At 46.7% G+C, this 13,767-nt stretch overlaps 1 protein-coding gene across 1 annotated transcript in view; it reads right to left on the bottom strand.

Annotated features, from left to right (window-relative positions):
* The window catches only part of LOC134990348 (arachidonate 12-lipoxygenase, 12R-type-like), a 120,112-nt gene that overhangs the window by 71,158 nt on the left and 35,187 nt on the right, over window positions 1-13,767 (bottom strand). Inside the window, exon 6 of the mRNA XM_063950679.1 lies at window positions 1,086-1,343. Within this exon, the coding sequence (XP_063806749.1) occupies window positions 1,086-1,343 (258 nt within the window). The remainder of the gene's footprint in view (window positions 1-1,085; window positions 1,344-13,767) is intronic.

The following is a 13,767-nucleotide window of genomic DNA, read 5'->3' on the forward strand; positions in this document are numbered from 1 at the left end:
CGTGACACTGCAGTGCCACTCCTAGATGGGCCCGGTGTTTGTGTCGGCCACTAGGGTCGCTAATCTTACTCACACAGCTACCTCATTGCGCCTCTTTTTTTCTTTGCGTCATGTGCTGTTTGGGGAGGGTTTTTTGGAAGGGACATCCTGCGTGACACTGCAGTGCCACTCCTAGATGGGCCCGGTGTTTGTGTCGGCCACTAGGGTCGCTAATCTTACTCACACAGCTACCTCATTGCGCCTCTTTTTTTCTTTGCGTCATGTGCTGTTTGGGGAGGGTTTTTTGGAAGGGCCATCCTGCGTGACACTGCAGTGCCACTCCTAGATGGGCCCGGTGTTTGTGTCGGCCACTAGGGTCGCTAATCTTACTCACACAGCTACCTCATTGCGCCTCTTTTTTTCTTTGCGTCATGTGCTGTTTGGGGAGGGTTTTTTGGAAGGGACATCCTGCGTGACACTGCAGTGCCACTCCTAGATGGGCCCGGTGTTTGTGTCGGCCACTAGGGTCGCTTATCTTACTCACACAGCGACCTCGGTGCAAATTTTAGGACTAAAAATAATATTGTGAGGTGTGAGGTATTCAGAATAGACTGAAAATGAGTGTAAATTATGGTTTTTGAGGTTAATAATACTTTGGGATCAAAATGACCCCCAAATTCTATGATTTAAGCTGTTTTTTAGTGTTTTTTGAAAAAAACACCCGAATCCAAAACACACCCGAATCCGACAAAAAAAATTCGGTGAGGTTTTGCCAAAACGCGTTCGAACCCAAAACACGGCCGCGGAACCGAACCCAAAACCAAAACACAAAACCCGAAAAATTTCAGGCGCTCATCTCTAATTCCATATAGACATATTTGTGGGTTTATCCCCGGCAATGATGGAGCCGTGTGCTGTATATCCCTCCAAACTAGATCCCAAAAGGAATGGACCAGTGGACATTCCTATAATAAATACCAAAATCCTGCATTATCCGCTTGTCATCTAGGGCACAGAGAGTTGTCCCGCATGCCTGTTCTTTGCATAGTCAATGGAGTATAGTCAACCCTGTGTAGCATGTAGAAATGCACCTGTTGGTACCTCACAGATGTAGAGCTATTTTTGTTGAGCTCAAAACCAGTTCCAATTGTTCATCTGGAATCCAGCCTAAGCCTATGTCCTTCTCCCACTTAATTTTTAGTTGTTCCATTAACTCATGTGACAATCTGTCATTTAAGGCAGCATACACAGCAGACATCCGCTCCTTAGGTTTCAATTTGGCCAATAACGTTTTGATTGGAGAGGCCGATATTACTGGTATTTCTTGAAACTGGGCTTGCACAGCATGGCGCATCTGTAAGTACCTAAAGAATGCATTCCTTGGTACATTAAATTCATTCTGCAGTTGTTGAAACATTTTAAAGATGCCTTCTTCATACAGTTGTCCCACCGTGCATAACCCCCTCAATGACCATATTGTCACATGATATTTTAAATAGTGATGAGCGGGTTTGGTTCCTCGGGATCCGAACCCCCCCGAACTTCACCCATTTTACACGGTTCCGAGGCAGCCTCGGATCTTCCCGCCTTGCTCGGTTAACCCGAGCACGCCCGAACGTCATCATCCCACTGTCGTATTCTATATAAGGAGCCGCACGTCGCCGCCATTTTCACTTGTGCTTTGGAGATGATAGCGAGAGGACATGGCTGCGTTCTCTCAGTTTCTGTGTTCAGTGTGCTGCAAATATCTGTGCTGAGTGTGCTTGCAAATATCTGTGCTCAGTGTGCTGAAAATATCTACGTTCTCTGCCTAAAAAACGCTCCATATCTGTGCTGCATTGTAGTATAGGAGGACAGTGCAGAATTTTGCTGTGACCACCAGTATATATATATAGCAGTACGGTACAGTAGTCCATTGCTCTACCTCTGTGTCGTCAAGTATACTATGCATCCATACCTGTGCTGCATTTTAGTTGTGCGCAGTATATAGTAGGAGGACAGTGTAGAATTTTGCTGACCACCAGTATATATATAGCAGTACGGTACAGTAGTCCGCTGCTCTACCTCTGTGTCGTCAATCATACTATCCATCCATACCTGTGCTGCATTTTAGTTGTGCGCAGTATATAGTAGGAGGACAGTACAGAATTTTGCTGACCACCAGTATATATATAGCAGTACAGTACAGTAGTCCGCTGCTCTACCTCTGTGTCGTCAAGTATACTATCCATCCATACCTGTGCTGCATTTTAGTTGTGCGCAGTATATAGTAGGAGGACAGTGCAGAATTTTGCTGACCACCAGTATATATATAGCAGTATGGTACAGTAGTCCACTGCTCTACCTCTGTGTCGTCAAGTATACTATGCATCCATACCTGTGCTGCATTTTAGTTGTGCGCAGTATATAGTAGGAGGACAGTGCAGAATTTTGCTGACCACCAGTATATATATAGCAGTATGGTACAGTAGTCCACTGCTCTACCTCTGTGTCGTCAAGTATACTATGCATCCATACCTGTGCTGCATTTAGTTGTGCGCAGTATATAGTAGGAGGACAGTGTAGAATTTTGCTGACCACCAGTATATATATAGCAGTATGGTACAGTAGTCCGCTGCTCTACCTCTGTGTCGTCAAGTATACTATCCATCCATACCTGTGCTGCATTTTAGTTGTGCGCAGTATATAGTAGGAGGACAGTGCAGAATTTTGCTGACCACCAGTATATATATAGCAGTACGGTACAGTAGTCCGCTGCTCTACCTCTGTGTCGTCAATCATACTATCCATCCATACCTGTGCTGCATTTTAGTTGTGCGCAGTATATAGTAGGAGGACAGTACAGAATTTTGCTGACCACCAGTATATATATAGCAGTACAGTACAGTAGTCCGCTGCTCTACCTCTGTGTCGTCAAGTATACTATCCATCCATACCTGTGCTGCATTTTAGTTGTTCGCAGTATATAGTAGGAGAACAGTGCAGAATTTTGCTGACCACCAGTGTATATATATAGCAGTATGGTACAGTAGTCCACTGCTCTACCTCTGTGTCGTCAAGTATACTATGCATCCATACCTGTGCTGCATTTTAGTTGTGCGCAGTATATAGTAGGAGGACAGTGCAGAATTTTGCTGACCACCAGTATATAATATATAGCAGTACGGTACAGTAGTCCGCTGCTCTACCTCTGTGTCGTCAAGTATACTATCCATCCATACCTGTGCTGCATTTTAGTTGTGTGCAGTATATAGTAGGAGGACAGCACAGAATTTTGCTGACCACCAGTATATATATACATATAGCAGTACGTTACAGTAGGTCATTGCTATTGATATATATTACTGGCATATAATTGCACACATTAAAAAATGGAGAACAAAAATGTGGAGGGTAAAATAGGGAAAGATCAAGATCCACTTCCACCTCGTGCTGAAGCTGCTGCCACTAGTCATGGCCGAGACGATGAAATGTCATCAACGTCGTCTGCCAAGGCCGATGCCCAATGTCATAGTAGAGAGCATGTAAAATAAAAAAAACAAAAGTTCAATAAAATGACCCAAAAATCAAAATTAAAAGCGTCTGATGAGAAGCGTAAACTTGCCAATATGCCATTTACGACACGGAGTGGCAAGGAACAGCTGAGGCCCTGGTCTATGTTCATGGCTAGTGGTTCAGCTCCACATGAGGATGGAAGTACTCATCCTCCCGATAGAAAAATGAAAAGACTTAAGCTGGCAAAAGCACAGCAAAGAACTGTACGTTCTTCTAAATCACAAATCCCCAAAGAGAGTCCAATTGTGTCGGTTGCGATGCCTGACCTTCCCAACACTGGACGGGAAGAGGTGGCGCCTTCCACCATTTGCATGCCCCCTGCAAGTGCTGGAAGGAGCACCCGCAGTCCAGTTCCTGATAGTCAAATTGAAGATGTCACTGTTGAAGTATACCAGGATGAGGATATGGGTGTTGCTGGTGCTGAGGAGGAAATTGACAAGGAGAATTCTGATGGTGAGGTGGTTTAAGTCTGGCACCCGGGGAGACACCTGTTGTTCGTGGAACGAATATGGCCATTGACATGCCTGGTCAAAATACAAAAAAAAATCACCTCTTCGGTGTGGAATTATTTTAACAGAAATGCGGACAACAGGTGTCAAGCCGTGTGTTGCCTTTGTCAAGCTGTAATAAGTAAGGGTAAGGACGTTAACCACCTAGGAACATCCTCCCTTATACGTCACCTGGAGCGCATTCATCAGAAGTCATTGACAAGTTCAAAAACTTTGGGTGACAGCTAAATCCCTTCCTCTTGTAACCAAGCTCCTGCAATCCACACCACCAACTCCCTCAGTGTCAATTTCCTCCTTAGACAGGAAAGCCAATAGTCCTGCAGGCCATGTCACTGTCAAGTCTGACGAGTCCTCTCCTTCCTGGGATTCATCCGATGCATCCTTGAGTGTAATGCCTACTGCTGCTGGCTCTGCTGTTGTTGCTGCTGGGAGTCGATCGTCATTATTATTTATTATTATTATTATTACATTTTTTTTATAAGGCGCCACATGTGTTTCGCAGCGCCGTACAAAGGACAGTACAGGGGACAAAACATTGCATTACAGTAAATAAATAACAGAAATAGAGTACAGGTAACAGAGCACCACACATTCTCAAGACATAATACAGCTAAGATGTAAGTATTGAGGGAGTGATCATCGTACTACTAGAGGCTGGTGGCCATAGATGGAGATGAGCCTTTACTAGCAGGATAAAGATGGTCGTTGAGTAGGGGAGAGCTGTGAGTGAAATGTGTTGAGACGAGGGCTTAGATAACAAGAGTAAAGAGGGCCCTGCTCTGAAGAGCTAACAATCTTTTGGGGAGGGGCGACAGACAGATGACAAGAGGTGCAGGTAAGTGGGAGGTAGCCTGATGGCAATATGCAAGCAAAGCTGAGATGTTCACGGCATGAGGCAGGGGGGTGGAGGCGCGGCTTAAACACTGGGTTATGCATCGGGAGGGTATGCTTTGATGAATAGGTGGGTTTTTAGTGCCCGTTTGAAGCTTTGCAAGGTTGGGGAGAGTCTAATGGAGCGGGGGAGTGCGTTCCACTGAAGGGGTGCAACACGGGCAAAATCCTGAACTCGTGCATGGGAAGCAGTGACCAGGGTGGTGGATAGGCGACGGTCATTAGTCGACCGTAGGGGGCGGGAGGGAGTATGAAGGGAAAGGAGGTTGGAGATGTAGGGAGCAGTGGAATTAGAGATGGCCTTGTATGTGAGGGTGAGGAGTTTGAAGAGGATTCTGTAGGGGAATGGGAGCCAGTGTAGATTTTGTTGAAGGGGAGTGGCAGATGTGGTGCGGCGGGAGAGGAAGATAAGCCTAGCTGCAGAGTTCAGGACAGATTGGAGGGGAGCAAGATGGGAGCAAGCGAGGCCAGTGAGGAGGACATTGCAGTAGTCAAGTCGTGAGATGACCAGTGAGTGGATGATGAGTTTAGTTGCACTCTGGGAGAGATATGGCCTGATACGAGCAATGTTGCGTAGCTGGAAACGACAGGATTGTGCCAGAGCTTGGATGTGGGGTGCAAAGGAGAGGGAGGAGTCAAGAGTGACGCCCAGGCAGCGGAGTTGGGGAACGGGGGAGATGGTGGTGTTGTCAACAATGATGGAGATATTGGTCGGGGGTGTTGCTCTGGATGGGGGGAAGATGATGAGTTCCGTTTTGTCCATGTTGAGCTTTAGAGAGCGTTCAGACATCCAGGAGGAGATTGCAGAGAGGCAGCTGGAAACCTGAGAGAGGACAGAGGGGGACAGATCAGGAGATGAGAGGTAGTGTTGTGTGTCATCAGCATAGAGGTGGTATTGAAGGCCAAATGAGTTAATGAGCGCACCCAGGGAAGAGGTGTACAGGAAGAACAGAAGGGGTCCAAGGACAGAACCTTGAGGGACACCAACAGGAAGGATGGAAGGGTGTGAGGTGGTGCTTGAGGCAGACACAGAGAAGGAGCGGTTAGTGAGGTAAGAAGAAAACCAGTCAAGGACAGTGCTAGAGAGGCCAGCGTTTTGGAGTGTGCTGAGGAGGAGAGGATGATCTACGGTGTCAAAGGCAGCAGAGAGGTCCAGAAGGATGAGCAGAGAGAAGTGGCCCCTGGATTTGGCCGAAAGCAGGTCATTGGTGACTTTCACCAGGGCAGTCTCAGTTGAGTGGAGTGGGCGAAAGCCAGATTGTAGTGGATCGAGGATGGAGTTGTCAGAGAGGTAGCTTGTGAGACGGCTGTAGACTAGTCGTTCAAGTAATTTGGAGGCGAAAGGGAGAAGAGAGATGGGGCGGTAGTTAGTGGGTGATGAGGGGTCGAGGTTGGGTTTTTTGAGAATAGGCGAGACCAGAGCATGTTTGAATGGTGAGGGGAAGATGCCGGTGGAGAGGGACAGGTTAAAGAGGTGAACAAGGTGGGAGCAGGCAGTGGGGGAGAGGGAGCGGAGAAGACGGGAGGGAAGGGGGTCCAGGGGGCAGGTGGTGGGGGGGGGGGATAAGATGAGGGAGTGGACTTCCTTTTCTGAAGTGGGATGGAAGGAGGACAGGGTGGGATAGATGGAGGGGAGGGATAAAGGGGGCAGGGGGGTAGCAGAGGGGTGATGGCGGGAGATGTCGTGTCGGATATCCTCAATTTTGGAGATGAAGAAGGAGGCAAAGTCAGTGGCAGTGAGGGAGGATGGGAGGGGAGGAGGAGGGGGGCGAAGGAGAGTGTTGAAAGTTTCAAAGAGACGGCGTGGACAGGAGGACTGAGAAGAGATGAGTGCTTGGAAAAAGGATTGCTTGGCGAGGGAAAGAGCAGAGCTGTAGGAGGAGAGAATAAACTTGAAATGGAGGAAGTCCGCCAGAGAGTGAGATTTCCTCCAGGAGCGTTCAGCAGAGCGTGAGCATTTTTGTAAGAAACGTGTTAGTTTGGTGTGCCAGGGTTGGGGTTTGGAGCGGCGGAGGGGGACAGAGGAGAGGGGGGCCACAGATTCGAGAGCAGCGGTTAGGGAAGAGTTATAGAAGGTGGCTGCCTGGTTGGGACAAGTCATAGTGGAAAGAGGAGAGAGGAAAGTCTCGAGGGAGGACATGAAAGTGGGGTTGAGAGACCCGAGATTGCGTCTGGTGGTGGTGGGTCTGGGCGTGGAGAGGAGGAGGGAGGATGAGAGGGTGAAAGAAAGCAGATGGTGGTAAGAGAGAGGGAAGGGAGAGTTTGAGAAATCAGAGAGATCACATCGGTGGGTGAAGACAAGGTCGAGGGAGTGGCCGAGATTGTGAGTAGCGGTGGAGGTCCATTGAGAAAGTCCAAAGGAGGTGGAAAGGGCGAGAAGATTAGTGGAAGCGGCATTAGTGATGTCAATAGGGATGTTAAAGTCTCCGAGGATGACAGAGGGGAGGTCGGAGGAGAGAAAGTGGGGAAGCCAGGCAGCAAAGTTGTCAAGGAAAGGTGAACAGTGGCCAGGGGGGCGGTAGATCACTGCCACAAGAAGGTGAATGGGGTAGAAGAGACGGATAGTGTGGACCTCGAAGGTGGAGAAGGTGAGAGAGGGCTCCGGTGGGATGACACGAAAGGTGCAGTTAGGGGAGAGAAGGATGCCCACGCCTCCACCCTGGCGACCATCAGTTCTGACTGTGTGGGTGAAGGAGAGGCCTCCGTAGGAGAGGGCAGCAGGGGAGGTGGTGTCAGAGGAGGAGAGCCAGGTTTCAGTGATGGCGAGAAGGTGAAAAGAGTGGGAGATGAAGAGGTCGTGGATAGTTGGCAGCTTGTTGCAGATTGATCTAGCATTCCAGAGTGCACAGGAGAAAGGAAGGGAGGGGACAGGGGAGATAGGGATAAGGTTGGCTGGGTTCTGAGTGTTTGTGGGTGATTTTGAATTTGGGGGGTGAGACCTGGCAGTGAGGACTGGTATGTGACAGGATCGAGGAGCCATAATTTGGTACAGTAGTGTCCCAGAGGGGAAGTCGGAAGACCACTTGTACTACTTCCAGTAAGTAATTGACAGCACAACAGTCCTTTGTGAGGAAGATGAAATATCACAGCAGTCATCCTGCTGCAAAGCAGATAACTCAGGCCTTGGCAGCCTGGGTGGTGTTATACGTGTGTCCGGTATCCACCGTTAATTCACAGGGAATTAGACAATTTATTGAGTTAGTGTGTCCCCGGTACCAAATACCATCTAGGTTCCACTTCTCTAGGCAGGCGATACCGAGAATGTACACAGACCTCAGAAAAAGAGTCACCAGTGTCCTAAAAAATGCAGTTGTACCCAATGTCCACTTAACGACGGACATGTGGACAAGTGGAGCAGGGCAGACTCAGGACTATATGACTGTGACAGCCCACTGGGTAGATGTATTGCCTCCCGCAGCAAGAACAGCAGCGGCAGCACTAGTAGCAGCATCTCGCAAACGCTAACTCGGTCCTAGGCAGGCTACGCTTTGTATCACCGCTTTCCATAAGAGGCACACAGCTGACAACCTCTTACGGAAACTGAGGAACATCATTGCAGAATGGCTTACCCCAATTGGACTCTTCTGGGGATTTGTGACATCGGACAACGCCACCAATATTGTGCGTGCATTACATGTGGGCAAATTCCAGCACGTCCCATGTTTTGCACATACAGTACATTGAATTTGGTGGTGCAGAATTATTTAAAAAACGACAGGGGCGTGCAAGAGATGCTGTCGATGGCCCGAAGAATTGCGGGCCACTTTCGGCATTCAGCCACCGTGTGCCGAAGACTGGAGCACCAGCAAACACTCCTGAACCTGCCCCGCCATCATCTGAAGCAAGAGGTGGTAATGAGGTGGAATTCAACCCTCTATATGCTTCAGAGGATGGAGGAGCAGCAAAAGGCCATTCAAGCCTATACATCTGCCTACGATATAGGCAAAGGAGCGGGAATGCACCTGACTCAAGCACAGTGGAGAATGATTTCAACGTTGTGCAAGGTTCTGCAACCCTTTGAACTTGCCACACGTGAAGTCAGTTCAGACACTGCCAGCCTGAGTCAGGTCATTCCCCTCATCAGGCTTTTGCAGAAGAAGCTGTAAAGATTGAAGGAGGAGCTAAAATGGAGCGATTCCGCTAGGCATGTGGGACTTGTGGATGGAGCCCTTAATTCGCTTAACCAGGATTCACGGGTGGTCAATCTGTTGAAATCAGAGCACTACATTTTGGCCACCGTGCTCGATCCTAGGTGTAAAGCCTACGTTGTATCTCTCTTTCCGGCAGACACAAGTCTGCAGAGGTGCAAAGACCTGCTCGTGAGACACTTGTCAAGTCAAGCGGAACGTGACCCGTCAACAGCTCCTCTTTCACATTCTCCCACAACTGGGGCTGCGAGGAAAAGGCTAAGAATTCCGAGCCCACCCGCTGGCGGTGATGCAGGGTAGTCTGGAGCGAGTGTTGACATCTGGTCCGGACTGAAGGACCTGCCAACGATTACTGACATATCGTCTACTGTCACTGCATATGATTCTGTCACCATTGAAAGAATGGTGGAGGATTATATGAGTGACCGCATCCAAGAATCTATGTTTCTATAAAGTTCAGGAGGGAAACATTCTTCAAAGGAAAAGAAGTATTAGAACTCGAGGGCATACATTGAGACTAGAGGGGGGGAGGTTCAGGGGAAATTTAAGGAATAATTACTTCACAGAAAGGGTAGTGGATAAGTGGAATAGCCTCCCATCAGAGGTGGTAGAGGCTAAGACTGTAGGGCAATTTAAACATGCTTGGGACAGGCATATGAATATCCTTACAAAGAATTAAGGTTAAAAAAGGGTTGAGATTGCCTAAAGGATAAAATAAAAAAGGGGCAGACTAGATGGGCCAAGTGGTTCTTATCTGCCGTCAAATTCTATGTTTCTATGTTTCTAAGTAGGCATGTCAGATAGTCCGTACGTATACTGGCAGGAAAAAAAAGCAATTTGGAGGCCCTTGCACAAACTGGCTTTATTTTACCTAAGTTGCCCCCCCTCCAGTGTGTACTCCGAAAGAGTGTTTAGTGCAGCCGCTCACCTTGTCAGCAATCAGCATATGAGGTTACTTCCAGAAAATGTGGAGAAGATGGTGTTCATCAAAATGAATTATAATCAATTCCTCCGTGGAGACATTCACCAGCAATTGCCTCCAGAAAGTACACAGGGACCTGAGATGGTGGATTCCAGTGGGGACGAATTAATACTCTGTGAGGAGGGGGATGTACACAGTGAAAGGGGTGAGGAATCGGACGATGAGGAGGAGGTGGACATCTTGCCTCTGTAGAGCCAGTTTGTGCAAGGAGAGCTTGATTGCTTCTTTTTTGGTGGGGGCCCAAACCAACCAGTCATTTCAGTCACAGTCGTGTGGCAGACCCTGTCGCTGAAATGATGGGTTTGTTAAAGTGTGTATGTCCTGTTTATACAACATAAGGGTGGGTGGGAGGGCCCAAGGACAATTCCATCTTGCACCTCTTTGTTCTTTAATTTATATTTGCATCATGTGCTGTTTGGGGACTATTTTTTGAAGGGCCATCCTGCCTGACACTGCAGTGCCACTCCTAGATGGGCCAGGTGTTTGTGCCGCCCACTTGGGTCGCTTAGCTTAGTCATCCAGCGACCTCGGTGCAAATTTTAGGAGTAAAAATAATATTGTGATGTGTGAGGTGTTCAGAATAGACTGGAAATGAGTGGAAATTATGGTTATTGAGGTAATAATACTATGTGATCAAAATGACCCCCAAATTCTATGATTTTAGCTGTTTTTGAGTTTTTTTTGTAAAAAAACACCCAAATTCAAAACACACCCGAATCCGGCAAAAAAAATTTTAGGGATGTTTTGCCAAAACGCGTCCGAATCCAAAACACGGCCGCTGAACCGAATCCAAAACCAAAACACAATACCCAAAAATTTCCGGTGCACATCACTAATTTTAAACAACTCAGGATAAGCCTTATTAAACCACAGCGGCGACTCTGCATCTGTATCTGACCATTCAAACAACATATGCGCGAATCGCCAAACCAATAGTGCTTGATGGAGTAAATGAGGTAAACTCTTATGAGTCTTATCCCTGACAATGGGAACCTTAATGGCTTGAAAGCAATCTCCATTTGTTCAACCAATAGGCCATGTAGTGCCGATCGTGTTGGATCAGCAATCCATTCCCCTATTTGAGCCAACTGCGTGGCCACATAATACAGCCTCAAGTTAGATAACCCCAACCCTCACATAGTCTTGTCCCTGTACAGTGTTTTTATAGATACTCTAACCGATCTTTCTCCCCATATAAATGATGATACTATACTCTCAATTGTTGTAAACACCTTTTTTGGGACATACACTGGAGAATGCTGTAATGCATAAACATACTTTGGCTGGATACACATTTTGAACAAATTGATGTGCCCCGTCACTGACAACGGTAGCTTTTTCCACACATGAGCCTTTGCTTTAAAATGTGCTGTCACTGGATCAATGGGGGTAATTCCAAGCTGATCGCAGCAGGAAATTTTTTAGCAGTTGGGCAAAACCATGTGCACGGCAGGGGGGGGGGGGGGGGGGGGCGCAGATATAACATTTGCAGAGAGTTAGATTTGGGTGGGTAATTTTTTTTTCTGTGCAGGGTAAATAGTAATACTGGCTGCTTTATTTTTACACTGCAATTTAGATTGCAGATTGAACTCACCACACCCAAATCTAACTCTCTCTGCAAATGTTATATCTGCCTCCCCTGCAGTGTACATGGTTTTGCCCAACTGCTAAAAAATTTCCTGCTGCGATCAACTTGGAATTACCCCCAATGTTTTGTCGCACATATTCCATGGCCTGAGGTGTACTCCATATACCGAAATATTTAAATCTTACTGTCCACCGCAGCAGGCAATGATCCTGCCGTTCCTCCGGTATAGGGCCTGACATAGGGAAAATAATTGACTTTTCCCAATTTATTAATCGGCCAGAAAAAGCCCCAAATGTATTAACCGTTTTTAGCATGTTTTCTAATGAGCTCTCTGAATCTTTCAAAAATAGCAGCATGTCATCCGCATATAATGCTATGACATCCTCCCTCTGTCCCAGCCTAATACCACAAATTCCTGCATTTGCTCTTATAGAGCAGGCAAGGGACTCAATTGCCAAGGCGAATAGTGCAAGTGACAATGGGCACCCTTGACGTGTGCCCCTAAACAAGGGAAAAGGTTCTGACATATATCCATTAACGGATACCCGTGCTGTTGGTAGGGCATACAACATTTGGACCCATTTTATAAACCTGGGCCCAAATGAGAATTTTTCTAATACTGCCCATAAGTATCCCCACTCTACGGAATCAAAGGTCTTGGCTGCATCAAGTGATACGACCACTGCCCCTGCCCCTTCTACATCGCATCCCTGTAAATGACAAAACAGTCTACGCAGGTTCTGTGTTGTAGACTTCCCTGGCATAAAGCCCGTTTAGTCAGGATGAATAATTGACAGTATCACTGAATTTATCCGCATCGCTAATACCTTAGCGATTATCTTAACATCCGTTGTCAAAAGAGAAATGGGCCTGTATGACTCAGGGAGATTGGGGTCCTTTCCTATTTTAGGTAATACAATAATGATTGCCTCTGTCATAGAGGAAGATATAGACCCCCACTCATATAATGAATTGAACAACTCCAGCAGATATGGGAGGGAAAATTTTCTACATTTTTTATACACTTCCACAGGTATTCCATCCAATCCTGGGGCCTTAGACACTGGGAGTGAAGAGATCGCTGCCTCAATCTCCTCCAATGTAAAAGGAGCTTCTAGCATTTCTACCGCTTCCCCTGACAGAGTTGGAAGTCCAATTTATTCCAAATACTCTTGAAGCTGCTTTTTATTATATGAGACCTTGGAGGCATATATTGTTGAGTAATATTTCCCAAACACATCTGCAATGTCTGATCTTAAATAGCAGGCCTGCCCCTGAGAATTCCTAATACATAGGATAGTGCTATCATTATGATCCTCTTTAGCTAGAAAGGCCAAATTTCTTCCCCCTATTTCTGCTTGAAAATATTGTGCATGTCTAGTAAACAATAATCTTCGTCTTGCTTTGTCATATAGGCAATCAGACCATTCTCTCTGTGCCTCCAGCCAGGCTTCCTCATCACTAGATAGTGCATACCTTATATATTGGGCATTGACGCTCAAGGCTAGCCTCTTCTTTCCTTTTTTCCATCTTAATATCTGCTATCTTTTTAATAAATGAACCTCTCATGCATGCCTTAAAGGCATCATGACGAATAGTCGGGTTTAGAATTTAGAGATGTGCGGCGGGCACTTTTCGTGTTTTGTGTTTTGGTTTTGGTTCTAATTCCACTTTCGTGTTTTGGCTTTGGCTTGGTTTTGCCAAAACCACCCTTTCATGTTTTGGTTTTGATTTTAGTTTTGGATCTGGATGATTTTTGAAAAAAACATAAAAACAGCTAAAATCACAGAATTTGGGGGTCATTTTGCTCCTATGGAATTATTAACCTCAATAACAATCATTTCCAGTCTATTCTGAACATCTCACACCTCACAATATTGTTTTTAGGCCAAAAGATTGCACCGAGGTTGTTGGATGACTAAGATAAGCGACACAAGTGGACAACACAAACACCTGGCCCATCTAGGCGTGGCACTGCAGTGGCAGACAGGAGGGCAGATATAAAAAAAATGGCCCCAAACAGCACATCATGCAAAGAAGAAAAAGAATTGCAATGAGGTAGTTGTATGACTAAGCCAAGCGACACAAACAGTTGGTCCATCTAGGCGTGGCACT

This window comes from Pseudophryne corroboree, chromosome 2 (assembly GCF_028390025.1).
Source record: "Pseudophryne corroboree isolate aPseCor3 chromosome 2, aPseCor3.hap2, whole genome shotgun sequence".
Lineage (NCBI taxonomy): Eukaryota > Metazoa > Chordata > Amphibia > Anura > Myobatrachidae > Pseudophryne > Pseudophryne corroboree.